The sequence below is a fragment of the Rhagoletis zephyria genome, unplaced genomic scaffold (genome assembly GCF_001687245.7).
Source record: "Rhagoletis zephyria isolate East Lansing unplaced genomic scaffold, Rhagoletis_zephyria_1.1 Rzeph_scaffold_01283, whole genome shotgun sequence".
NCBI classification, from domain to species: domain Eukaryota; kingdom Metazoa; phylum Arthropoda; class Insecta; order Diptera; family Tephritidae; genus Rhagoletis; species Rhagoletis zephyria.
Window position 1 is genome coordinate 39915 of NW_016158367.1, and position 27202 is coordinate 67116.

The 27202-nt window shown below is 33.9% G+C and overlaps 1 protein-coding gene across 5 annotated transcripts in view; it reads right to left on the reverse strand.

Moving 5' to 3' along the window:
* The window catches only part of FER (tyrosine-protein kinase Fer), a 109655-nt gene that overhangs the window by 16403 nt on the left and 66050 nt on the right, over positions 1–27202 (reverse strand). For 4 of the 5 annotated variants that reach the window (XM_017616816.1, XM_017616819.1, XM_017616815.1 and 1 more), the window contains 4 exons: positions 3523–3619; positions 2359–2692; positions 2018–2296; positions 1758–1929 (listed from right to left, as the gene is read on the reverse strand). In XM_017616816.1, the coding sequence (XP_017472305.1) occupies positions 1758–1929; positions 2018–2296; positions 2359–2692; positions 3523–3619 (882 nt within the window). The remainder of the gene's footprint in view (positions 1–1757; positions 1930–2017; positions 2297–2358; positions 2693–3522; positions 3620–27202) is intronic. The other variant, XM_017616817.1, reaches the window with a different exon arrangement.

Sequence of the window (27202 nt, forward strand, 5' to 3'; positions counted from 1 at the left end):
TGAAATCAAATTCATACTCATGGGGAAAAATGGGTGTTTTTGGAAAAGGGGCGTGGCACTTTCCATACCAGCTGAAACTTTCATATTGCATAGCCCTTTAAATATTTGGGGTAGAGTACTCAACCTTGTTATGGAGATTTGGAGAAATAAAAAATAAAATCTTTGAATTATTTATTTTTCATATTTGTATAAAAATGTGTGGTGAAACCCCTGCTAGATAGACGGAAATACAGTTATATTACCAATTTTTGCGAGTAATCGCCTCCACCTACTCTGTATTCTAATTTGGTGTCGCTAATACAGAATCGAATGGCATCTTCATATCCTGGAAGTGCTTGGAGCCACAATTCTCTGCATGGCATAGCTATATACACGTGTACTCGTATGTATACCACCATGCGACAGCAAATTTTACACAGAAAAAAAAACAATATACTGGCGAAACTAGTTAAACGAAACGTTAAAATCTTTTTTAAAGGACTTTGAAATTTCAAAAGATATTATTTATTCAGTAAATTAATAAAACATTTAGTGAAAGGTAGAATAAAAATATGGATATTAGATAAAAGAGAGTACGCATAAGTATGGAGAGTGTTCTTTGCATCTTTTATCCTTGAACATCCTTGAGAATTTACAATATTTGTGTTTGAAAAAATACATATTAAAGACTAACATATCCTCAGATTTCGTATTTCTAACTTTTTTAGCTTAAAAAATTAAAAATAGATAAATGTGCTCTAGCGCCTGTGGAAATTAATCTCTTACTGTTAGTGCAAAAATATCCTCAAATGTTATAACGGTATAGCCTCCCCTCCATGCCACACCGTTGCTTGCTTACAGTTGAAATCCATATTCTCTATACGGATGGCCTTTTCTACGGACCTGGTCAACGCAACTCCTGCAAGCTCCAGTATGTCTTAAGTCTGGTTTCAAATATTTCTTCTATTGCTTAATATTAAGTTCAGACAGAAATTACAATTAGCCTTTTTAATTGGACTACCGTTTTTTGGTGTTCACACACACAGTCTGCTGTTTAGTTCGAAAGTACATTCCGTAAAAATACAATTTTAGGATCATGGATTTATTTTCAATTTAGTGTTATGACAAGGCTTAGTTACATAACTAGTTGTTTGTGAAGGCGTTACGCAACTGAAAACATTTCAAGTATTTTATGTCCCACTTCTCAACTTCTATGATGATAATGAAAATACTATTTTTAAATTTTTTTCGAAATTTTTCATGACGTTGTGGTGAAGCCCTTCATCAAAATACATGATATAATCCATTTAGTGGTTTTCTCTTTTCAACTTTACCGGATCTAAGATTTTAGACCAAATCCAAATATTCATGCCCGAATTTTTACTTCGGAAAATCACAAGTAATAAATTTGTACAAGAAAACATGTAAATAAATAAACCTCACAATAGCGTTCGAACTAACGCAACCCAGCAAATATTACCGACATCCCAAAAAAGCCCCTTCACTTTTCGATACATCTTTTACCCAAAATCTCTCACTGTGACTATTTATTAATGCTTTCCAAAACACCATGTGCTTTTTAAGTGTACATATATTCGTAACAGTCGAAAGGCACAAAATCACTCCTACCACCAATAGCAGTATATGTACTTAATACTATGTAGATATCCTTAACCTGAACACTATGTATGTATGTATGTACTAACTCTTCAGCCCCTTCACCTGACTTGTGTGTGATATTGCAATATTAAGTAAGCTTACAAATAATATCTACTCACCTGTTGATCGTTATTAAAACTATTTTCTATGAAATTTTGTTCCAAATGATCATCACAGCCAGATGGCAACTCTTCGCAGCCAATCTCATTTAAAGCACACTTAATCATATCCACCAACTTTTGTTTTTGTTTTTCCTGACAACGCAGTGAACCGAGGTCCTTTGATTGCCTACTATTTAGTATTTTTAGGAGAAAAGATTAAAAAGTAAATCACTAATTATTTACTATTATAGTTACAAAAAAAAAACATGCTCGCCTACTTTTGACTATCCTTCGGGGATTGGATGCCATTGCTAGCGGTGCTACCGTTACGCGTTATGCTGCCATTCGCTATAGGTGAACCACCATTCGCTTGCTCGATCATCTTTAGCTGTTTCTCCTGGCAATCCTTCACTGCGAGTTCCAAGTCAATTAGGCGCGATCGCAGCCAATCGACGGTAAGATTATCGACTGTTAGCGTATTTGATTGCAGTTTGCCAGGTATGTCTTCGATGAGTGCGTTATCGAATTGGAATACCAGCGGTGTGGCGGGGGAGGTTCTGCAAATGTTTCACATTTAATTTAAGGCTAATACTACATAATAATGATGGTTAAATTTTACTTGTGTTTCTCAGTGAATTCCCGATACTCCTCACTGGGATTTATGCTGTTTATCACATTATCAATTCGCTTTTGTATTTCTTTGAATTTGTCAGATGTGAGATCTCCATGTTGACTGGTCTCCTGCAGTATATTCTTCCAGAGTAGAATGAAACTTTCTTGCACGGATTGTTGATGCTCCAGCAGTCCAGGCAGTAATACTGTACGGAAATCTTTTTCCACCTCAACAGCTTCGGTGATGGAGAGTACATATTCGTTGTGGGTGAGATGTAATTTGCGGCAGGCTTTCTGATATTTATCGCGTACATCGTCCAACTTTCGACCACCACGACCGGCTGTAAGTTGTTGAAGGAAGATAGATAGATTTCTCAGCATTTGAAAATGATAAAAATAACTTAAATTTTTCGTGTTACTATTATAAGCTTCAATTAAAAAAAAAAAAAAACGTTCTCGTTGAAAAACCAACATTTACATACAAAAATATGTATAATTTGGGACGGTATTAAGCCATAATTGCTTCAAAAAGTACTAAACAAAACTAAGGTTATGAAATCTATACTAATGTAGGAACTCGAGTTGAGGGTAGCCACGTTTAAAGCAAACAATTTGGGAGAGAAGAACTGAGAAAATTGAATTGTGAGCACGTTATGACAAATTTTTGGTGATACAAAAGCGTAAGTATGTATGTACAGTAGGGTGCATCACTCTCCATAAAAAAAAAGTGTTAAGGCTTCTCCGTCTAATATAAAATTGATTATATTTCAAGAAATTGGCCAAAATACTTTGGGAAAACATTAAGATTTACTTAAATATACTTCCAAAAATTTAGTTTTTTTTACAAATAAAATTAGCCTTAAAAACTATTTTTTCTAAAAAAAATCACCTCAGATGATAGAAGTCTTTAAGCTTACAAAGTCTGCATAAAAATGTTTAAAAATTTTATCAACGAAATCAAAAAAAAATAGATTTTTGGTGGTATTTTCATCGAGCTAGCTCACGTAAATCTTAATATTTTTTCAAAAATATTTTGATGAAGGTCTTAAAATATACCAAATTTTATAATTCCGGTGGAATACCGCAAGGCTTTTTTTTTTGTGTGAGGCGCCCTAGTGTACGTATATTCATAAGTAAAAATAATTTATATTTTTTTAATTATTTTACTTACATTTTATGTAGTGTTCCTCGAAGCGTGTACGCAGTGCTTTATAACCCTCCAAATGTTTTTGGTATTCTGCCTTTTTACGAACGACTTCGTCTGTGAGCTAAAATAATAAAAATGAGCATGGGGTTAAAAATTAATAGAACAAATTAAAGATAGTTACGAAAAAGTGAGATCCAAGAAGTTTTAACATAAAAACTCATTGTAAAGTACTTATAATCCTTATGCTGACTTATACATATTAAAAAAAAAACACTTACATTTGTCCATGTAATTGACAATTATATTTAAGAGTGTGACAAATTAACTGTTGACAGGGTTGCCTAACTGGACGAGGTTCGCAAACATATGCACATAGTCGGACGAATAAATATACAACTATTGCATGGATAGAATCGATGATAATAAATGGATGATAATGATCCGGCACATTTGAAATACAGTACATTTTTGGGAAATCCTTTGCGTGTACTTCGTTTTCTCAACTAAAATTTTCTAATTTCTATAGTGTATACAACTGTTTTATCTTACTTTGGCATTGGACTTTTGTTTTACTAATATGTTTCTACTTTCAATGCTAAATGGGAAGAATTCAAAGAATGACACCTTTTTAGGTACTTTTATTTTTCTATTTGGCACATTTTGGCACTTTTTTTTTGCTCAATATGGCATTTACTAGCTAAGTATAGTTGGCAGCCCTGCGCCCAATACTCTGCCACTTTGGAAGAGAACTCCGAGCAAGCAAGTAAAGTCCTCTAATTATTCATACTTTTATATACCCTTTTGTTGCAGCATTTTTTTATACATATACATATATATGCAATAAACCCAGTGGGAAAAAGTAATGTATAGTAATCGAAAAAATAAATATTTAGTCCCGTGCCCATCTTTAGTTTTAATCAACCTCAGTGCTTTTATGCGTTTGCGTTGTTGACTAAATGAACGTTTTCGTGGCATTTGCTATGTAGCACATTTGCATGCCACCAGATATTGGCGGTCGCTAAAATGAGTGGTTAGTGCGAATGCAAGCCTATATTGCGATTAATCTTATATTTAAATTAAACAAATTGTATGCCAAACATATTTCTTTTGATTTTTGAGTGACGTCGATGGGCGTCTTTTGCTATGTTGATCTGATCTGCACTGCGACTGCGGAATATGGAGGAGCAGAGTCTCTCAGTATGTCCATCAAGTCGATGTGTGCGTCTGTGGTAATCACTTCTTTAAGTATAGTTATTTGATATTTGCTCTAATTTCGCTTTTCTCCATTTTGATGTTAACTCTTCGACTGTTCGTATTCAAAGGAATGCCAGTGCCTGGAATCGTGTTCCATTTATATGAGTTTTTTATGCTGACCTAGAGGACATACAAGCAAGTAACCGATTATCATAACTTTTGGATCATCATTCCAGCGATGTCTGACCTTCATTTATATTCATGCGAGTAGCGTAGTCAAAACTTATGTAGTAGTAAGTGGGCGGTTTCACGCGCATTGTCCAAAATTCCGTAATAATAATCTTATTTATTTTTAAGAGTTTATTTTGAGTAAATTAATTAATTTTCATATTTCAGAATTTCACCGCTATATGAAAAGCGGGCGTAAGTTCAGGCCAATTGCAAAACTTTTCAACATACGAGTATTTTCTTTTTGTGTTAAGTACAGTAATTATACCAATTTTGGTACACACTCATAGAAGGGTTACCGATATACATATATGTATATGTATGATATGTGGTCATAAGTGCGCGGTGTCATCGGGTTTATTGCCAAAGAATTATTCCAAAATTTAGTTTCGAGTAAATTAGCTTCAGTAGTTACTGATTTATCGCTGATTTAGTATTTTCTTAAATAACCGTTATATGGCATATGGCATGGTTATTCTCCGATTTTTAAAATTCTCAACCGTTTGCTAACTTGTGCCAAGGTCAACAGCTATGTCAAGTGTGGTAGAAATTGGTAGAACGGTTACCGAGTAAATACATGCTTATAAACATAAGTGGGCGGGGCTATGCCCATTTTCCGAAAACGTATAATGTTCTTATTTCCCGTCAAGAGATCATTGTTTATACAAATTTTAAGTGAATAAGCTTCATTAGTTACTAAAATATCAAAATTTTCGTATTTCTGCAAACTACCGTTATGTGGGAGGTAGGCGTGGCTATTGTCCGATTTTGCCCATTTTCAATACCATCCGTCCTGAGCTCTAGAGAAAACACGTACCAGGTTTCGTTAAGATGCCCCAATTTTTACTTGAGTTACTTAAAATGATCCATCCTAAGAAGTCCCTATAATGTCTTATGCCTAAAGGTTTGGGTCTCCACTCCTGCAATATTGCAAAGTTAATTAAGGAACTGAAGTCCACTAATGCTGCTGAGCGTCACAGACTTTACATGTTTTATTATTTAAAAAATAAATATTCCAATGACTGTTGTTACGGAATTCTTACTTTTTTATTTAATTAACACATTTAGGAAATTAATAAAACGTATTAGGCTTTATAATGTTCTAAAGTAGTAAAATCTTTCAACATAAAATAACTATTAGATATGTAGCTCGTACAGTTCGTTATTACATCTTCTTCGGTACCTATCGGACGCGCGAACAGGGCGTCGTCTATCTTTTTACGATTAGCGATTTTTTGAGAGTGATATTTTTTTCATCGAGAGGAGTTGTGCGTTTGAATTGCCTACCGAGCCTAGGTGTTATTATGGACAAGAGTTATCCTTCGCTTGATCTCCAGGCTGGCGTTATTAGTGGTGTTAATGCCGGATCCTAGATAGGCAGAGTTCTTCAATATGTAATTCAGAATCATACATAACTGCCAACAGAGACTTTTGGAATTCTTGAACTCTTTGTTAGCATAATAGCATAAAATGGTAAGAAAAGAAAAGTTGCATGTATTTTTGCCTACAGGTTACATAACGGTAATTGCTAATTAAAATCAATTAGTGAATGAAGTTATGCCTAACAACACGCTTGGATACGTGTAAATAATTACAGAATATGTTGGAATACAAAAATACATTTTGTATGCTTAATGAATTCAAGATATCAGCCTGATTCTTGTTACATATGTATGTACATTGGTATTTACATAATCACAATTTTATTTTTTTTTATAGACACATTCATGTACACATATGTATATCGCCTCCCAACTGCCTGATCTCACTGCACTCTTCTGCTTATTAGTTAATACACTTCCGCAATGTTTGCAGTTATCGCACTTAATTATGCATTCACCGCCACCACGCAATACTGAGCGGAGATGAGCAACAAAAAAAAGAAAATTACTAAAGTAAAAAAAAAAAAACAATCCAAACTATACAAAATGCTGTGCATACAAAAGCATCACAACATAACATTCATCCTCATCATGCGCGTCATCATCGAAATCTTCTTTATCTTCGTTTGCGTGCCTACAACAAACTGACCATTGACGGTAATCACCGTTGCACAAAAAACAAATAACTTTGTAAAAAACAACGCGTTTTCTCTTTGCTCTCCTCTCATTTTAGAACTGCAGTTTTACCACATAATCATCAGCTATGGCTTTTGTTCATCGCTTCACCATAAGCACTAATTTCGTCGCTTCGCTTCTTCTCAACAATCAGCAGCAATGTGAAGTTTATCATCAAGCCGCCAAACAATTTCCAAGCTCCTGCTCTTCTCCTAACTTTAGGCAAATTTTTACTTTACCTCACATGCTGGGTCTACTGTTCTGTACTGGACTTCGCTTAAGTGCCCACAATCAAGCATTCAATTAAGAAATCTAAGTGGTACTCATTTTCTTAGCTTCCAGCTGCAATAGAGTCTGCTCAGGCACATCTGGTGCGTATCCAATAGACAAACAATGGCGATGATATTCATGGATTTTTTCTGAGAAAAAGAAGGTAATTTTAAAATACAGCAGCGAGTTACAATGGCAGCGAAGCTTGATTAGAATAACCTAGTCTTTATGCTGCCAGTACTGTCAAGTGTACAAGTAGTTATGTTATCTTATGTTAAGATTTATTTGAATTGTTAACATGCAAAGTTCAGTTCTAACCCAAGGTGGCAGCAGTTGAAGAAAAGTTTGCTGCAGCTGCAACTGCTGAGACCAATGACTTTGTACCAGTGTTGCCACATTCACGATCTTAACTGATAGTTATAGTTTTTTAAAGGAGCTTACACCAGTGCGCGCTTCCACTCCGCTCTTGTCAATGCAACATCGCAAAAAATATAGGAAAAATGGGATTTTTTTAACAGCGGTCGTACCTCGGCAGGCAATGCCGAACCTTCGAGTGTATTTCTGCCATGAAAAACAGCTTCTTCGGAGTCGGCGTAAAATTGTAGGTCCCTCCGCTTTGTATGACAACATCAAGGCTCATGCCACAAATCGGTTAAAAGCTTGGCCAAACACTGACATACACATGCGTAAGCGCCAATCTATTAGCATTATTATTAACCTTAGAATCGACTTTATTTCAACTATGAATATTGCCCATAGTTTTTTTTCAAACCTTCAGATTTGAATAAATAAATTAAAATATTTTTTCTCGTTTTTTGGAACTAAACTTTTACGGTTGTATGAGGCGCTGAAGGTGCAGCGTTTTCTCTTTGAGTAAAGGAGTTTCAGCTGCCCTTTGCATACCAGTAGCTACAGTAAATATTGAAATCATAATTTTCCAAACTAACTAAAGTAAAACCAAAATGAGAAACAAATTTTAAAAATTAACAAATTATTAAAACGGGGACTGTTATTTAATTTTAAATTAATTGTTGTTTTTATGTACAACCAACTCCCTTGATTTTCTAAAAAAAAACTACATTCAGTTTTTTAAAAATAATATCTGGCAACACTATATTTGTACCTGTACAATAAAGTATTGTTGTAGGATGCACTACTATGTATGTACATATGTACATAAGTATAAATAATATTTTTTAAATAGGTATGTTTTTACTGTTATTGCTGCGCGCTCATTCTTTACCGTGTTCGCTGATTGTTGTTGACGATGATAGTTATTTTGATATTTTGTTTGTTGCTCACGTGCCGTCTAGAGATGGTAACAAAAAATTTATTTTACTTTTATTGCACATTCCATAGATAGGCGTGACCTGAGGCTTTGCCAAGAACTTAATGAAAATTTAAAGAGTGGTAATACGTATGTATGTACATATCGACGCCTACAAACCATACTATGCTAAGTCTAAGTCTAAGGTGACATGGAATGGTTTGGAGGTGTCGATATGTATGTACATGAATATGTGTGTATTGGAAAACAAGAGCGTGATAATGTCATTGGTGTGGTAATGGTAATGATAGCGGTAGGGTTAATGGTAATGGTAATGGAATTAGTAATGGTAGTGGTAATGGTAAGAGTAATAGTAAGGGTAAGGATAATGATGATGATGGTGGTGATGGTAGTGGTAGTGGAAAACACAATGGTAATCGTAATAGTAATTATAATGATTATGATACTAGTAAAGGTAGCAGAAATGGTAATGATTAATAGAAATGGTAATGGCTATGGTAATGATAATGATAGTGCTTATAATTGTAATAAAAATGGTCATGATAATGGTAGTGGTAATGATAATGAGAAAGGGAATGGTTTTGGTAAAGATAGTGTAATGCTTAAAGCAAACGAAAATTTTAACATGGTTATGATAATAAAGATAGTGTTTGTGATTTTGCCTTTATTTGTACCTTTTCTATTTAATATTTAAAGCTTACAAAATTTGACGTGGATTGTTATTTTTAAAAGCTCCATCATATGTACATATGTGTATTCTTTCTTATTGTTTATCTCTCTTGTTGCATTTTTTTACTTCTTTTATGCCTATTTTTCAATTTGCTTCTTTCAGCTCATTTTTTTCTGCGTGCTTTTTATAAATTTATGATCTTATCTCAAACTCACGTCACCTTCATCTTGCACCAATGCTTATCTTTTTAATATTGCGGTTTATTTTTAAGCTCTGGTGTTTACGTTTCTTGTGGATATTGGGGCATAATGGTTTTGATGACAACGAAACGGCTACACGGGTGGGAGAATTCTCAGTTTGTCGGCAGATGGCAAAGGAAATTTGTCGCTATTTCTTGAGGTTGCTCCAAGTTACTTTCGAATCTTACTAACGAGATCTTGAGGGATCTCATGGCTATCTGACAGAACACTCAAAGTTAAGATACCAACTTGTGAAATTCTACAGATATGGACTGCAGGTAGAGCGAAACATGATATCCTCTTGTGCTTAATTTCATGTAAAGCCCAATATTGGAGTGAACTTTTATAGGATCAGCACAATGGATCTACATCTATAGGCTGCATGGCAAGTAAAAAGGCACGAGCACCATATAGTATTCAGAAAATTTGAATGGTAAACATCTGTATGTATATGGATTGGCAATGCATTGGAGGATTCAGTTACATATGTACATAAATAGGTTAGGTTGGAAATTAAAAATCATTTTCATTACATTTTCTTTATTTTGTCGGGATCTGTAAACGATAACCACTTCGGGAATAGTTAAGGACCGCTTCAGGGTCATTACGCTACTAGTTTCGAGCTATCCCGACTCGTCCCAAAATTGCCCTGAAGTAGTCCCACAATGTTTCCGAAAAAGTCGTGAACTATTCCCGAAATGATCTCTAACAAGTCTTGAAACGGCTCCAAAATGCTTCCTTCCCGAAATGAGCCTGAACTAATCTCGAAATGGCTCAGAAATAGTACCAATATGGTCCTCAAATAGTCGTGAACTAGGCCTGATATGTTCCTGAACAGGTCACGAAATGACTTCGAAATAGTCCCGAAATATCCGTAAATAAGTCCAAAAATGTTTCTGAAATAATTCTGAACTAATCCAGAAATGTTTTTCTGCTGGGTTACACAAGAAGCAGTTACAAATGTTCTACTGGGTTAACTTAATTTAGATTTTCACGTAACAGGCGGATCCCGTTTTGCTATAACTGTCAGTCTTTCCATTGCGTCTCTCAATATTTGGACCTGAAATAAGTTTATGTAAATATGTGCATATATTCTACAGTTTTGCGTGTTTTATTGCAGAAAACCTGTCTGTAACATAAAGCCAGTGTCTGTTCCTGCAATTTGAAATGCTCCGGGCATTTTCATAAATTATAGTTCAGAAATAAAAGAGACTGATGCTTTGGCTTAATGCATTTCTGGACCGAGGGATGCTCCCATAGGACATGCGTACAGAATGTATACAGAAATAATGGTCGATAGATAAAAAAAAATTGTAAACTCTTAATGAACTTTCACACTATTCAAGAAAATGGTCTTGTTAATAGCACAGTCTGCCTATCAGAATATGTCTATTAGGGCGGTCCTTAAATTCAAATGAAGGATCTTTTTCAGTCTCACCTCCTCAATCGGTAATAGCACGGTCGGAGATATTACATATAAAATTTGGTGCCGATTGAAGATGGGTAAGGCGTGTTGCACAGGCGGCAAAGTATAGATTCCTCTAAAGAAACTCAAAAAATTAGAATTAATTTATTTTTCATCGAATACCCAAACTCGATACTAAATACTGTAGTCGAAGATATCACATATAGCAAATATGATGTTAAAATTTGCTTCCTAGATTTAAGGACCACCCTAAGCTCTATGCTCCAATTACTTTAATAACTCCACTTTCGTTATTTAATTCGATTTTTTGACACTACACTCATTTACTGAACAAAAATGTTAAATTGTATTAAAAGAGATCTTGTGGAGCAAAATGCGAAAATTCTGCTGATTCCCGCAAAGACATTCTATGGCAATCTACTTCCAAAAAATTTATCAATGATGTTCATTGATCTATACAGACTTTACCATAAGTGCACTTATTTCATTGCCATCAATAATGAAAAAGAAACAAAAGTAAATTCATAAAAAAGCGATGGTGAAGCAACCGGGTAAGTGAAAACCAGTTAGTGAAACATTTGGAAAACTTCGCATTGGAATGGCGGATCTTGTTTTCTCTTTCCGTGTTTGTCAACAATGTAAATAAGTAAGCGATTTCCAATAGCGGAGGCCACACAGTCATTGTGCGTTGAATTACCATAAATTGTTATACATATGTACTAAATATGTTCGTATGCTGATAAATGCCTTGGCCGTAAGTGGCGAAGAAGAAACCCGGGCACATAATTAAAATAAATGTTTAAGTAAAACAAAATAAAATTGAATCAAATAATAATAATTTAAAAAATAAGAGTATTTAGTTTCTCTTCTGCGCCAACTGGAAGCCAAGTCCTTCTCCGCATGGTATTTGCATTGCAGAGGAGGCCCCGCGTTGAATACTTTCAGAGCTGGAGCGTTCCTTTCCATTCGGATGAGATCGTAGCATACAGCTGTGCGCAGAAAGTATTGGGGACCTGTGGGGGCCATGGACAGGCTAGGCTCTTCGGTTAACCTTTCAACAGGAAGGATATTATCTAACAAAATCTAAATGAAAGCGAGATACTTTCCGGCTGGTCACAACAGACTGTGATTCTACTTGCACAGCATAAGAGTCGGAAGTCGAAGTGTTAAATGTTTCAAATGGAAACTGCTAGAAATACATCCTTTACGTTATATCCATAGATTTAGTGCCAACTTTTTCCCTTCCCTCCGAAATAGACTTTGTAAATTGCACCGATTTGAAATCGTACGATTTGCAGAACATGCCTAATATATATATTACGACGAATTGATAACCTCCTCCTTTTTTGAAATCGGTTAATAAAAAGTAAATAATAGATAATTTTAGCCCTCACAGGGTATTCAAAAACATTACTTGCCTGACGCTTTAATTGTAAATACATATACAAGTATATATGTATAAAATAACCCTGTAAGAAAAGTCTCTAGTTCTGAACTGGTGCGCTTCTAGTACATTTAGACCCAGTACTGTTTCGCGATAAATTTCGTTTGCATGCCAACAACTGGCGACTTTAACATGGCGATGGCCTAGGAAGTGCCGAATTAGTCCTAAATTCTATAGTTCATCATGATTTTTCAATCTTTTCGGTACTTCCATGTGTGCGATTTTAAATTATTTTCAAAGAAATGTGTATTCAATTTGAAAATAAATTTATTTGAATGATTGTAATAAATGTACATACGTTTGCATACCTTTGGCTGCAGCTGAGTTTGCAGAGGTGATTGCTTTTATTGGTTGTTATTGGTTAGATTCCAGAAGAATTTTTGAGCTATGAAAAAGCATCTGGGAAGTGCAGAATGGAAGCGTATTTGAACGAAAAAAGCCGCCAAACACATATCTAAATATGTAAAGTAAACAAGGTCCCCCATTGCATCCCTTTTTAGATAGTTTCGAACTATGTAGTTCTACATTCGGCAGATAAGATCTAGATAACATCTAGTACGGAACTAGAAATTTGATTCACTAATTCGCGATTTCCCTGCAGGGAATAAAAAGAAGCCATACATATATTTTCACACATTTGCTTAACACACACTTATGTATGTGTTTACAGGTTTTGAAAAGTCAACCAAGTCGAGTTGTTAGCTTGACTGTCGCCGAGCTCTGTTTCGCTGTTCTATGAAATTAGGTCATTCGTGAGTTAACTTTGAATAAATTTACAGTATTTTTCTCACTTGTTAATGCTTCTTCATTGTCTTCATGCATCTTCAAATTAATGAGTTTCTATATTTTTAATATTAATTTATTTTTTTTTTTCATAGAAAATTTTTATATTTATTTTTTATTGTGTTAATGATGTCGTGCACCAACCCAAAAGCCTACATAGGCATGACTACTAAACGCCAAGCTACTCCTATGGCACGGCTTCTTGTTCACTATGTTGGCAATGTTTTTAATATGAGATGGTATTTGAGTATGTATGCAAGTGCGTACGTGCGTACATATATATGTATGTATTTTTAAGTGTGTTTATTGTTCTTTTGTTTATACTTTGTTATGCGCGTGCTTGACAAAATTTTGTGGTCATGACCTTTTCACACTCTTCTAGCCTGCCTATTCTTTCGCACAAAATAATTTGTGTATAATGTATCACAGTTTTTAATTCTTTCCATAAAACTCAAAGGAAACATAAAATTTAGCAGCATGCACGAAGTACCGTACCGAGTTTATGAAAGAGTTTAAAGTTTGTTAAAGGTCAGCAATGATATTAAAAAGCCACATTATTCTGACCTCAGCGGCTTTTGAGCGCAGAAAAGCAGTGCTGCATAAAGGAAAATGTATTTTTATACAATAAATACATATGCATAGTTTTATGCAGATATATACACTTCTGGTCAGCTCATAAAGTTAAGTGATAATTTCACCAGATTTGTTTATTTTTATTTTGTTTATTTAATATCTATAATGTTTTTATAAAAGTCTAGCATATTACATAAATGACACCACATAAATCCACATTTCAAACTTCTTACAAAAATTATAAGAATTCGACAAAACTTTAACAAAGTTTTTAACTTTTATTAAAAAATTTAGAAACATTTTAGGTATGTAGTTTTATAGCCCATTAAATTTTAGTAGGTTAAAGCGCAAATTTTAAATCGCTGGAAAATCGCGTTGATTTTTAATAATTTTTTTTGCTGACGGTGTTAGGCATTTTTTCCATATAAAAGTAAATATCGAGCATACTTTATATGGGAGAAAATGCTCAAGACCATCAGCCAAAAAAATTATCGAAAATACGAGTTGTTGTTATAAAATAAAAAATTTTTTCTTAATTCACACATCCTCTTCAGTGTCAATCAATAATTACACTGGTTTACTGGTTTACATAGAATTGCTCGCTGATTCCGAAATTCCAGTTAAATTTTTATTCTATGGATAAGTTTTGGGGATATTTTGAATTTACCGTTATTTAGTTTAAAACTTAAAATGGTTATATTGGAAGAAGGAGAAGCAACTTTTTGCATCAATGTCTATTTCACAACCGTGGTTTTTCCAGTGTATTTGATAATGATAGTTCCCCCTCAACCTTATTGGAAAGTAGACTGCACCAATGGCTTCGCTTCACCGTGACCCTTGGGTGCCAGCCTTGGCCATGGAAAGCACTGATCTTTCAGCATCCGTTGCCCAGGCAGCCGATCAGTCGACCGCAGAATTGCCAACCAGGTAGATGTGTAAAAAGAAAATTTCTCAAGTGCCCTACATTTCACCACAATTTGTTTACTTAAAAAATCAAAGCCAATCTATTGTTTAATATTCATTTTCGCTCTGCATTTTAGTGGTGTATTCAAGGACAATTATCTATTGCATTTTATCCTTCACCAATAATTAACTTGCCACTGATGCCTTTGAATTTTTTCGAAAGGTTCACCGCTTTTGTTTTCACACAAAAGTTTTAGCAAAGCAATGAAAAATATTTAAAGGTCAAAAAGGAATAATGACACTCTTTGTATTGACAGCAATTGCCATTGCGGTATATTTAAATGTATCGATAGTGTAAGAAAAATTATATGGAAAAACTTATACAAAGACAACAATGCAAATATGAATAATCTCACACATGCAAGGTCAACTAATTTCGTGTGTTAAACAAATGTAAGTATGTACATATTTTGTGTTAGAAAGTGTGTATATACTGCATATTTAAAATTTTTGTAGCAAGTTTTGTGGTGGTGTGGTCTTCTAAATTTTTAACGAAAAAAGTGTATCACATAATGCATGAGTTTTTTAGATCTATTTAGTTGAGATCTTCTTTTAATATGTATCTACAGTATCTTTTTATAGTATTGTATCAGTTTTGCTCGGGAGTCATCATCTTACAAGATTTTACCATGTGTGTTTTGGGTCAAATCTTGCAAAACTTCAAACTTAGGTGGGTGGCATAGGAGTCGAAATATTTGAAAAAAACCGTACTTATAGTCCGAAGTAAATAACTTCACAATTTAGCTAGTGTGGAGATGGCGTGGAGGTCGATGTATTTAGTTAAACTCATACATACGCAGAAGTCGTATTTGAAAAACTCGCATTTATGGCCCGATTTGGTTCACATTTAGAAAGCTTGCTTTAAAAATATATTTTTACTATTAATTTATTATTTGTAAAGTTAAAATGTTCGACGACAAGCTTATACTCTGGTGTTTGTACTAAAAATCGAGTCGGAGCTTAAGCTCACTCTTTATGCATGAGGCTCATTGTCTTATCTCGAGTAATGTTGAAGGCATGAGCTTAAGAGTAAAGGACTATTTTCGGAAGTTTTCGGGACCGTGCAGTTTTTTTAAGTCCATTTCGCGACTAATTTGATAAATAAGCAATTTTAAAATAACCGCATTCGTAGGGGTCGGGACGTGTTTCGAAAATGCCAAAAAAAAAAACACTTTTTTTGTATGTAGTTTTTTTATTTTGCTCCATATTAACCACAGTATTTGTTATCGTTGTTTAGATCATGCAGCTTTTAAAACCTGGTTTTAACATTTTTTCAAGCCGCTCACCTAATTCACAATCGGCTGCCTTGAAGAGGTCGGCAAACACAACACCTTAATCAGAACGAAATGTATAAATTATATACATTATTGTCATTAGCTGCGTGGGCGGTCATTAAAAAATTCCTTTTAACATGTGTATTTATTTGCAAAATATGCGAGGTTGCATAAATTAATTTCTAGATAGTAAAAACACTGATATTTCATGGTTCTCTTTTTTATAAAGCAATCGCATTTCTGGCTAGTATACTTCAGCAGGAATGGATAAGGATTGAGCCAAGAGCTTCTGTGAGCAAATCCAATACATACTCATCATAGCAGTTGATTTCGTTTGCAAAAAAATAGTTTTGTTTTAGTTTTTTTTTGTTTTTTTGTTAACATTTTTCAACTTTCCATTTCGCTACTTCTAAATTGGTGATAGTTTTTGTGGCATTCCAATACTATTTTAAGTATGTACATTTGTACATATGCAGTCGTTTGAAACTTGTTGTCTATTATTGTTATGAAGTTTTATAAGCACTAATTTAATCATTACTATGCAGCCGGTTACAGAATAATAAATGGAATAAACATCTTTCGTGTTTTTGAATGCCATTGATATGAGCATCGATTTCCACCAAATCTCAATGTCTAGCATTGTGAACCAAATTCACAATAACTAATAAAAAATGACAATAACCAGAAAATGAAAGTACATTAACGGGCTGTATGGCAGCAGAAAGCGCGCTATCCATTCTTTTGGCTTAATTATGCCCAAAGTGTATGCAGTGTCGCACGCTGCGCTTGGCCATGAAATTTTGTACGAGTGTGTAATATATATATATATATATGTATCTGTGTTAAAAACTAAAATAAAGATACATTCATATGTATGTATGTATGTACAAGTGCACATATTTGCTTATGCATGCTTGCTTGCAGTGATATTACACTTTCAATTTTTTCGCCGCAATTTACATAATTGGAAATGGAGCATTACGTCAGTTAAATTGAAAATCTTGAAATTATTTCTGGTTAATGCGCTTATGAAGCGCAAAAGTGAGCGGAGGTACGGCTAAACTGATTATGTTTAGTATTCACTTTTAATGCCACTTATTAAATTATTGAATGAGATATTTTTAAAATAAATTTTTAATTTAGGCAAATTAATCATATTTGAACGCTTATTACTTACAAATGATAACTAATTTTTTATTTGATGTGAAATTGGAATACATAAAAGTTTTTATTTTAAAGCAGTTTTCCTCCTAAAAAAGGTTTCACTATTTATTTTATTATTTTTTAATTCTAATTATTTGTTTATATCATTTTTTTAGTGTAATAAAGTGCAAGTTTAAAGTAGCTGGGACTTACCGTAAATTTTAAGCAATTTCTTTTTATGTGTTGCTCATTTCCTCAAGTTCGCTTTTTATTACGCAAAAATTGAATGGGCTACAAAACTCGACACTCAAAATCTTTCTAAGAAGTCTAATTAAAAAGCTCGAAATTTTTACGAAAGTTTATTAATTTTTTCAAATATCGCACAAATATTTAAACATGGATTTATGCGATTTTTTTTATAAAAAATTATATAAACTCAACAATAATAAAATAATTCGTTAAACTTGGTCGATATGTGAGCGTCGTATAGTTATGATACGCGCTAAAGAAATGGTGAACAGTAATAACAATTACATGAAAATTGGGCGATTGTTTTCAGCGCTACCCAAGTCGCTACTCAGGATTCAATTAGCACATAAAAACATAATTTTTTGCCCTTCTCATGGACAATGATATTTTATTATATCATAGTCTACTTTTCTGCACTATATAAATCAGCTATGTGTTTTCCGAAACTTATATGTCTTAGAGAATTCAGACTTGGAATTTTGCATAGGAAATGAAATTATATTGTATGGATTACCTTCCCTAAATGAATGCTTTCGGAGCGAACAATGACCGGTAATTGCCGCTACCATCCTAAATACATACATCGACTATTGAAACACTTAGCTCTTGTCTGCTGTTATTTTCCTGCTAAAGTCAAGCCAAAGCTTTCGCGATATCTTGCAAGTTTGGATATCTGACCATCTTCTTCTTGCTAGTTCCCGAAGGTGTAAGTGGATACCTCTTTCTATTAGACTGAAGGGATAACCCAGTACTACCACTATATATTTATGCAAACAACCTCCTGCCTTGCCCAATTCCTCTGATCTCTCGTTGCCTTCTGTGTTCCTACGGCCGGGGAGTGAGACAAGAGAGATTGACATTGTTTGAGACGCCGATCGTAGCTCCTTCTTGTATACACTGACTGGTCAAGACTTGCTTTCAGTAGATAATATAGCTCGGAGTGTTGCATGGCGATTTGCGTGCATAACCGTGAATAAGTTAATAAATATGCCCAGAACTTCACCTTGAAATATGCTAGCACGGTTTTAAAGCCACAAGAATTGATTAACACCAAGTTGTCCCTACACCGCTTTCCATATTGGGCCCGTTGGTATAGATACCAATGGCTTCCTTATCGACAGCTTGGGCCCCTTCTCCATTCCTTTCCGAATGAAAACCGCCAAGTACATTCAAGCCAAAATTCAGGTTTTATTTGCTATCGCACTAAGGCATAATATTGAGCTACGCCTATCATATAGAGGAATACATTCACTGCTTCTTAGAGGTAGGATTTCGGTGCTTAAAGCTGGCCACCAAACTAGTGCGCCGTAGGTAACTATTGGCCTTATGATAGCCATGAGCATCCAAACCACAAGTTTCTTTGAGTTTTAATGCTTCAAAATTAACGTATGTAAATTCGTCTCCTATTTAACTTTTGTATTGAAATCTCATGACTAAATCAGTAAAATTTCCCATAGAAAAAAGCCCGCCAGAAAAAGCTCTTTAAAATACCCATTTGCAAAATGCTCTTTTGCAATCTTTTTATAAATTGGCAGTTAGTTCCGCGGCTCGCGTTATTCCCGTTCCTTACACACGAAGACCTACGTTGACCTATAGCATAAACAGACGGTAACGTTAATCCGGATTAACGGTGCAGTTGATGGGATTAAAATTTTATTGTATTGTATTGTGGATTAAATGAGCCGCAAGGTCGTGTGTGTAATTTTTGCAAATCGCTTGGAGATAAAATCCAACTGCTATTGCGGATGCCAAGCTCACTTGTTTTGTTCGCTTACTTGTTTGCTTTGTTTATTTTTCATTTACAATAGAACACAGCTTGTGGTTTTGATCAGTAGTGTAATCGAAAATGCCCCTGATCTGCATTGACTTTGAGAACAATCTATAGAACTTAATTTCGATCAACTGCTGTTAGTTCCTGAGATAATTCCAAATTAACGAGTTGATCCGAATCAACGCGGCTGTCTGCCTATGCTATTACGCAAGACAAATGTTTAAAACACCATTTTTTTTTTTACTGAGCTTAATAATTTGCTTTCTACTGTTGGATTTCCACTTGGCATTAAATGGCAAAATTATAATGACAAAGTTAGGCACTAAAAATAATCATCTCATTACTTAAAAAAAAAGTCATTAAATTCATCTCCACATGGCATTTTTAGAAAATCTAATTTTTTGTCATTTCAATGCCAAGGGAAATTTGGCAAAACGCTTGAACTGATCTCTTCAAAACCAATCTATTGGATATTACTTAAGGTCTTAACAGAAAGAATAACTTTCACTCGCCCGCATTTCATTCCCCAACAGACTGCATAGTTGCGTCAGGGATGTTGCGAATATTTGCATTCGCATTCGTTATGCGAGTGATTCGCATCATGTTACACATTCGCATTCGCAACAAATGATACGAAAGTTTTGCGAATGTGTACATGGGCAGAGAGTCTACTTTAATATTGTTGAAATGGCTCTAAGTCTACCTAACCAGGGTGCGGACAATAACCGGCTTTTAGCCTCGAGACGCTAAACGGTTCAGTAGTATATAAAGCAACATTATTGGGCCTTCACCAAGTACTGCTAAAAGTCTTATAAGCAACCTAGAAATAATTTTACATTCCTCCAGCGAAAGTGAAAGCTCGAATGTAGAATCTGGAGACATTGAAAAATGTGAAATTAAAGCTCAACTGAAGGCCTGTCTCAAAGGAAAACGAGCTCATCTCGGTGAAAATCCTATCTGACTGCAAATATTTGAGCGCTTTACCCGCCAACGTTCCAAGTAAGCAATTGTTCAGTGAAGCCGGTCTTATATACGAGCCTCTAAGAAATCGCCTTATGGGAGAATAGGCAGAAAACTATATTTTTTTTTAAATATATGTAGTATGCGCCTTTTAAACTTTGACTACTAGATTAAAAACCCGTATAGGTTAAGCACTCGTTCATAGTTCGAATAACACTGGTTTACAGCAAAATTTTTCAATGGTTGCCACTGTCCAATTCCTATAAAGATGTGCTCGCTAATTCCGAAAATCGACTTAATTTTTTTATTCTATGGATAAGTTTGCAAGATATTTTCAACATACCGTTATTCAGCTTAAAACAAAAAGTGGGTACACTTAATCACGCATATCTTATGAATCAGTTTAACAATCTTAATATGGTAAATGGAAGCTAACAAAATTCTACATAGACCGTGTATAAGTACATCACTTTTCGATAGGTCTGATAGTTTCCGACAAACTAATTAATCATTCCAGATTTTTGGATTTTGGTATGACAACAGCACTTTAATAGAAGAAAAATTAAGAAAATAACAGATTCTGTCTTTGTGCTAAAGCCTGTTCTGTTACAAAAAAAAAATAAGTTACTAATGAAGAACATCGATGGATAAATAAAGAAGTAAAGAGTGGTCAAATGAAAATGCGCAACGATTTTTTGTGTGAAATATGAGCATTAAAAGGGTGCTACATTGGTGTACATGGCGTATGAGTAACATTATTTCCAGCTCATTTCTCATACAAAATAATCTTGCGCATTTTCATTTGAGCACTCATTACTTCTTTATTTATTCATCGATTTGCTTCATTAGTAACTGGATTTGTTTGTAAAAGAACAGGCTTTTGCACAACTGCAAGAATTTGGCACAGAACCTGTTAGTTTTTTTAATTTTTCCTGTTAAAATTTGATTTTTTTAATTTCTTTATAAAAAAAAAATGGAATGATTAATTAATTTGTCAGAAACTATCAATCCTATGGGAAAGGGATGCATAGACGGTTTATGGAAAATTTTGCTTTCATTTGTCGTATTGCATTTTCAGTTTGTTTAATTGGTTCATGAGATATAGGTCACTAAGTGGAACCACCTTTTGTTTTAAGCTGAATAACAGTAAATTGAAAATATTTCGAAAACGCATCCATAGAATGAAAATATAATCAACTCGATTTTTGGAATCAGCGGGCAATTTTACATACAACTTAGATAGTGGCGTCTGGAGAACAAAAACCGAATTAAAATTTGTGATCCAGTGTAATTTACAAAATTTTTAAGTAATAAAATGCCGATGAATTAAGTTGATTCTAGCTTGTTTAATGTTAGTCCTAACATTCGAATTCGCATTCGCACATTCGCGAAAAATTGGACATTTGAAACATCTCTACTTCGTATGTATTAAACAAAAGACTTAAGCCACAAACTTGCTGGCCAATTATAAATACTGGAAGGTAAGCAAGTCATGACTGGAGCGCGCAATTGCACATTCTCAGCTACTTCTTCTCTTTTTTTTTATATTGCGAGTCTACTCACAACGTCCTCTCTACCCTTCTAGCTCAACAAGTCTTGCTAAAGACTTTCACAATACTTTTATTTGCTCGACAAGTTAGAAAGTTTGTTGTGATTTAGACAATTTGAAATAAATAAAAACGTAACAAAAAGTGTTAAAAAACTAAGCGCATACAAACGTTATTTAGTCCAATGTCAGTTGCCAAATATGTTCGCGCGCCTTTTTCGTTTCTTTTCGCACGCTCATTTGTCCTTGTTTGCTTTTGGAATGTTGTTTAAAAAAATACGCGAGTGCGCTGTTCATGCGGTTATGCAAAAATTAAGTCGGATATGTAAAAGTTAATTTTTAATGTTGCTGCTTTTTGTATTTTGTACTCATAGCTATCGGCTTGCAACTTTATTTGAATGTGCAGGTAGTCGATTCCGTTTGGTAATTTCATTTTGGTTTATGTGTTTTCAGTAGATTGTTGTGGCTGGACAGGCCTCATATATAGGGATGTGAATTTTTTCGATTTTTGCGATCCCGGAATTTTCGGGTTGTCGTTGGTTTAATCCCGGGATCCCGGGATTAGTCTCGGGATATAGGTATTTATTATTTTTCAATGACTTAACATGAAAAAATTGCATCAATATGGTTTGAGAAGCTATCCTACCATATAATAAATAATAAGTAAATGGGTTTGGAACGTACTTTTTTTATTTAAAGTGAAAATTATTTCGTAAGTAAGAAAGCGAGAGGAGTTCAATTTATATGCATTTTATAATATTTTAGTTTATCTGATAAAGTACTTTAAGGTATGTAGAAAAAAGCTCGATGTAAAAAAAAAAAATTAAGTCAAAAAATTTATTTTCCGGTTGAAAGAAGTTCATAATTCGAGTGGCAGAAATAAAAGAAGTGCCTTAATTCGACCAGTTTTTTCTATATTCCTTTTGTTTACCCAAAATTTATATTTTTTGATTAAAGTCTATTTTATATTACACATAATTAACTACATATGTATAAATGGGCATTTCTCTGACGTCATGATTTTTTTAAAAAGACTTTATCGAGTCCTAACCGCCGAAATAACGTAAGCGACATTTTTTTTCGAAATTTTATTTTTGATGCAGCAATGGAATATTTCTGCATCAAAAAGAAAATTATAAAAAAGTCTCTTATGTTAGTTTGGCGGTTAGCGCTCGATATGGTTAATTCCAAAATTTATTTAAAAAAATTCAGTGCAATGTAAAACACAAGTATGGGTACCAAATGAAATAATTTTGTTTGCCCCTTTAATCTATCATATTTTTTTTTTTTAAGCTAATGAAGTTAGTCCTGAACATATCATTTTTTCAAAAATAAGAATTGAAAAATTTCAAGGATATTCAAGGATAAAATTATAAGGGCCGTTTTCTGAAGTAACCTTTAACTTTAATGCTCACTTTATATTTAAAGGTTGGATTAAAAATAAAGCTATGTCTACAGTTAAGCGTTTTTAGTATTGGTTTTTGACGTATGTATGTTTCTTTGTTGTAAAACAATAAAAAATCGATAATAAAATGATTTACTTTAGACACAATCAGACATTTTAATGCAACCTTTAAATATAAAGTGAGCTTTAAAGTTACAGGTTACTTGAGAAAACGGCCCTAAGAGTACTTTCAATACCTAACCGTCCCTTACGGACCAAAAAACGTAATGTGTTTTAACTCTAAAGAATCTTCTCTTTCATTTGAAACCCATACTGGTTTCTTAAGTATATTGCACTGAAATTTTTTAATTACTCATAACTTTAAAATTTTAAAGTTCTTTTTAAAAATCCTGATGTCAGAGAAAAAAAATTAATAACGCGATTTTACTATATTTGGCCCTTGGTTTGACGAATATATTGATTTCGTTTGTGTGCGAAATTGCCTGCTGCAAGGTTTTATATGTATGTATATTGAGCTACGCATTTATAAAAAAATTTTAAATATTAAATAAACAAAAGAAATATAACCAAAACTGGTCAACATAAAGCGTTTCTATTATTGCCACCAGTGCAAATTACAAATCCCGAAAATTTAAGATTTATTTAAAGATCAATAATTTTTATTTAAAGGGCTAAAATTTATTGATATTCTTAACAGTAATACATATTTATTGTTAACCTTAGGGCGTGGCTACGCCCATTCTATAAGAAATTATAATATTCCTATTTTCCGTCTAAAAGTCATCGCATATATTAATTTTGAGTGAATAAGCTTCAGTAATTACTAAAATATCGCAGTTTTCGCATTTGTGAACACTACCGTTATATGGGAGGTAGGCGTGGTTATTGTCAGATTTGCCCCGTTTTCAATACCATCCTTGCTATGCTCAAAAGAAATACACGCACAAAGTTTCATTAGATATCTCTATTTTTGTATACATTTGTCTATATCTATCTGGATTCGTTTTGGCTGTCAGAAAAAACCGTTATGTGAACAAAGTGCGCTCGGGTATAAAAATTACATAGTAAAAACCAGCCTTTGCCCAATCCGCCTGGTGATAGTCACAACAAGTCAAACAAAACAAAAGCAGCAACTTAAAAAAATATCAACAAAAAGACCTAAACGAATTTCACTTTGCAGTTCTTGTCGGCTTGCCAACTTCACAGCCAGTGTTGCCACAACATTCTGTTTTTGTTTTTACCAAAATCACCAGAAAAAGTTACCAAAATCAACTAAAACTTGTTTTATGTGCAGAACTGTACGTTTACCCGAAGACACCAAGATTTTCATGCAACCAGCGCTCCCTTCAGCTATAATTGCTATATATCTGCATGAATGCTAAAAGTCACAACATCAGAAACGCTTGATGAGGATTTCAAACCTAAGAGTGGCCGATGAAACAAATTTGTAGGCGCATAATTTCCCGCAGAGGGGATGTCATTTTACCGCTAAGATCAACCGACTTGGCACTATGGGACTTTTTTATGAGGCCGTATTTATTCGAATAAACTTTGGAGCACTTTAAAATCAACATTTGCCCAATTATGACCAATATACATACATACCGAACACGATCTTCAAAAGTGACACAGCTAAAAATTTGGTATTTTTGAAATTATGCACTAAAAATGTACGCAGAGCTTTTATTTAACTTTCATCAAAAGCTGGAGCAAAGTTGTGTTATAATTTGTTGAAAAAACCTAAGGTTAAGTCTTCCTTACCGATGGGATTAGCATGTGCGAAGAAATAGTTTTTCGCATTTCGCCGAAAATATCTCAAAAATTAAACGCCTGAAGGCAGCCCTGAAAGCTTTCGACTCACACATAGACAAAGTGAAGTCCCTTACTGAATGCCGTAGCTTTTTGTACGCACATATTTACATAGGGCACGGTATATATATGCAATAGACACTTTCAAGCAGTTTGTTAGAGATCACACAATTCTAGTAACCAAGGAACGCCGATGAACTTTTCTCCTTGCGAAACTTTCAGGATTACCTGGTATTTATAAAAAAGGAAACGCTTACGGTCCGCTTTCTAATGTTGAATCAAAACTTGTTTTGACCTACATATGCTACATGTAGGACCGAATCGAAAAGGTTACAAAATTGAAAAATATGGTACTAAATTACCAAATTTGATATATAAAGAAAAAAATTACCAATTTTTGGTAAAAAATTACCATTACGGCAACGCTGCTCACAGCTGCTGAGTTGCAGCGCGCTGTACCCACAATGACCTGAGCACGAGTGGATTGTGTTGTATAGTTATATACACATTCGGTGCCAACAGTACATAATTACATACTTATGTACATACAAATAAAGAGTATACAAGTCTGCACGTAGTACTCGTATCTCTGAGTATGCTAAGCGCATGCGCAACCAACAAGTTATCAGTTTACGAGTACTTTATTGCCGCAGCGAATGCTTTTTGTTATTATTTTTTATTCTACCTTTCTTATTGTTGCTGTAATTGTTATTGTTATGTATATATTGTTTTTTCTTCTTTCTACCCATGTACTTTGTATTCATATTATTTTATTTTTATCTATTTCTTATTTAATTTCATAACTGGTCCACGTTTCTTGGAATTATAAACAAAGAAGCTGTGACTGCTAGCCAAGTTGAGCTGTTGGGATGAAGGGAGTGCAGTAGGAGTGAGTGCTCGCGTGTGTGTGGCAACTAAAAAGTTGAAGTTGAAGTCAGAGTTGAAGCTAAAGCTGGATGGAGCTCGGAGTCGATTCTGAGGATGGAGTTTGGACTGTTGTTATATGTGCGGTTGGTTGCAGTTGATTTTGATTTTGATTTTGACCGACAAACGAACTGCTTTATAAGTATGTACATGTGTTATAAGTGTGCTTACATGCATATGTTTATATGTATGGATGATTGTTTTTATTTTTGCACAAGCGCTTGTGGATGATATACTACGAGTAGGTACTAACTTGCTTGCATAATTTTTTGTAAGGAGCAACCAACCAAAGGCTCTTGTCCGCCTTCTTCTTCTTCTTCTTCTTCTTTTTTAGTAAAACACAAAAAATAATGCAAAACATAAAAAAGTAAAGGGTATAAACCAGTTAGTGAAAATAATGAGACGTCTACATTTGTTGTTGGAGAAGCAGTATTGCTTTGCTTGCGGAGTGTGATTTTTGTTTATGTAAGCGTAGGAAAGTGATTACTGGATGGTGGTAAGTGTGTAATAAAACTAGTTTATGAGATGAAATCGAGATAACAATAACAAAAAGGGAACTGTAAGTAATTATTGCATGATTCCACATAAAACTTAAGTGTTCGGAATAAGGATTCTCATTACCTAACTAAATTAGTGAGTAGAAAATTTTCAGACATAAAATGGCATATGAAAAACATTGGGAGTTTAAAAAATAAAATAGTTACATCTCCAAAGCTTAGCCTTTGTGCATGAAAAAATATACCCATTCCCATCCAGGCTTCTTCGTTTTTAAGAAAACCGCAGAACAAAGTACTGGGAAAGGATTTAGTTACGTCAACTAAGCATATTTCTCCCAACAAATGATTTGGTTATGGGTACCAACGAGTGTGATTGAAAATATAATATATATATAAAATATAAAATATATATATTAAGATACTCTTACTTCAGATAATAAGCATATACACTTAGGTCTTTTCTTATGCGGTACATGAGTTCCTCAGAAAGCCGCATAAAAAAAAGTTCTTTGCTTTCATAAAAAACAGGCGATGCACTCCAGCATTTTCAAAAATCGCATATATTCAGATACTCCATGTATAAATTATAAAAAAAAAATTATAAAAAAACCGCTTAAAAAATCCAATGAGGCAATACATATTAAGCAACAAAAAAAATATTTCTTTACTTCGATATATATTATTCCATGTAAACCTGAACATTAGTGAAATAAATAACATTATATCTGTATTTTAACCAAAAACAAAAAAAATACCACAATAAATACATGAATTATGTAAGAATACAAAGACAAATTATTTATCAGAAGAACTGTTTCTTGCACACTAAAAAAAGTAATAAGAACTCTCAAAAAAACAAAATCGCTACAGCAAAAAAATGGTTTGAAAAACCGCATAAATTCAAATCCGCATAAAAATAAATGTTCATGTTCATGTTCATGTTCATGTTCATGTTCATGTTCATGTTCATGTTCATGTTCATGTTCATGTT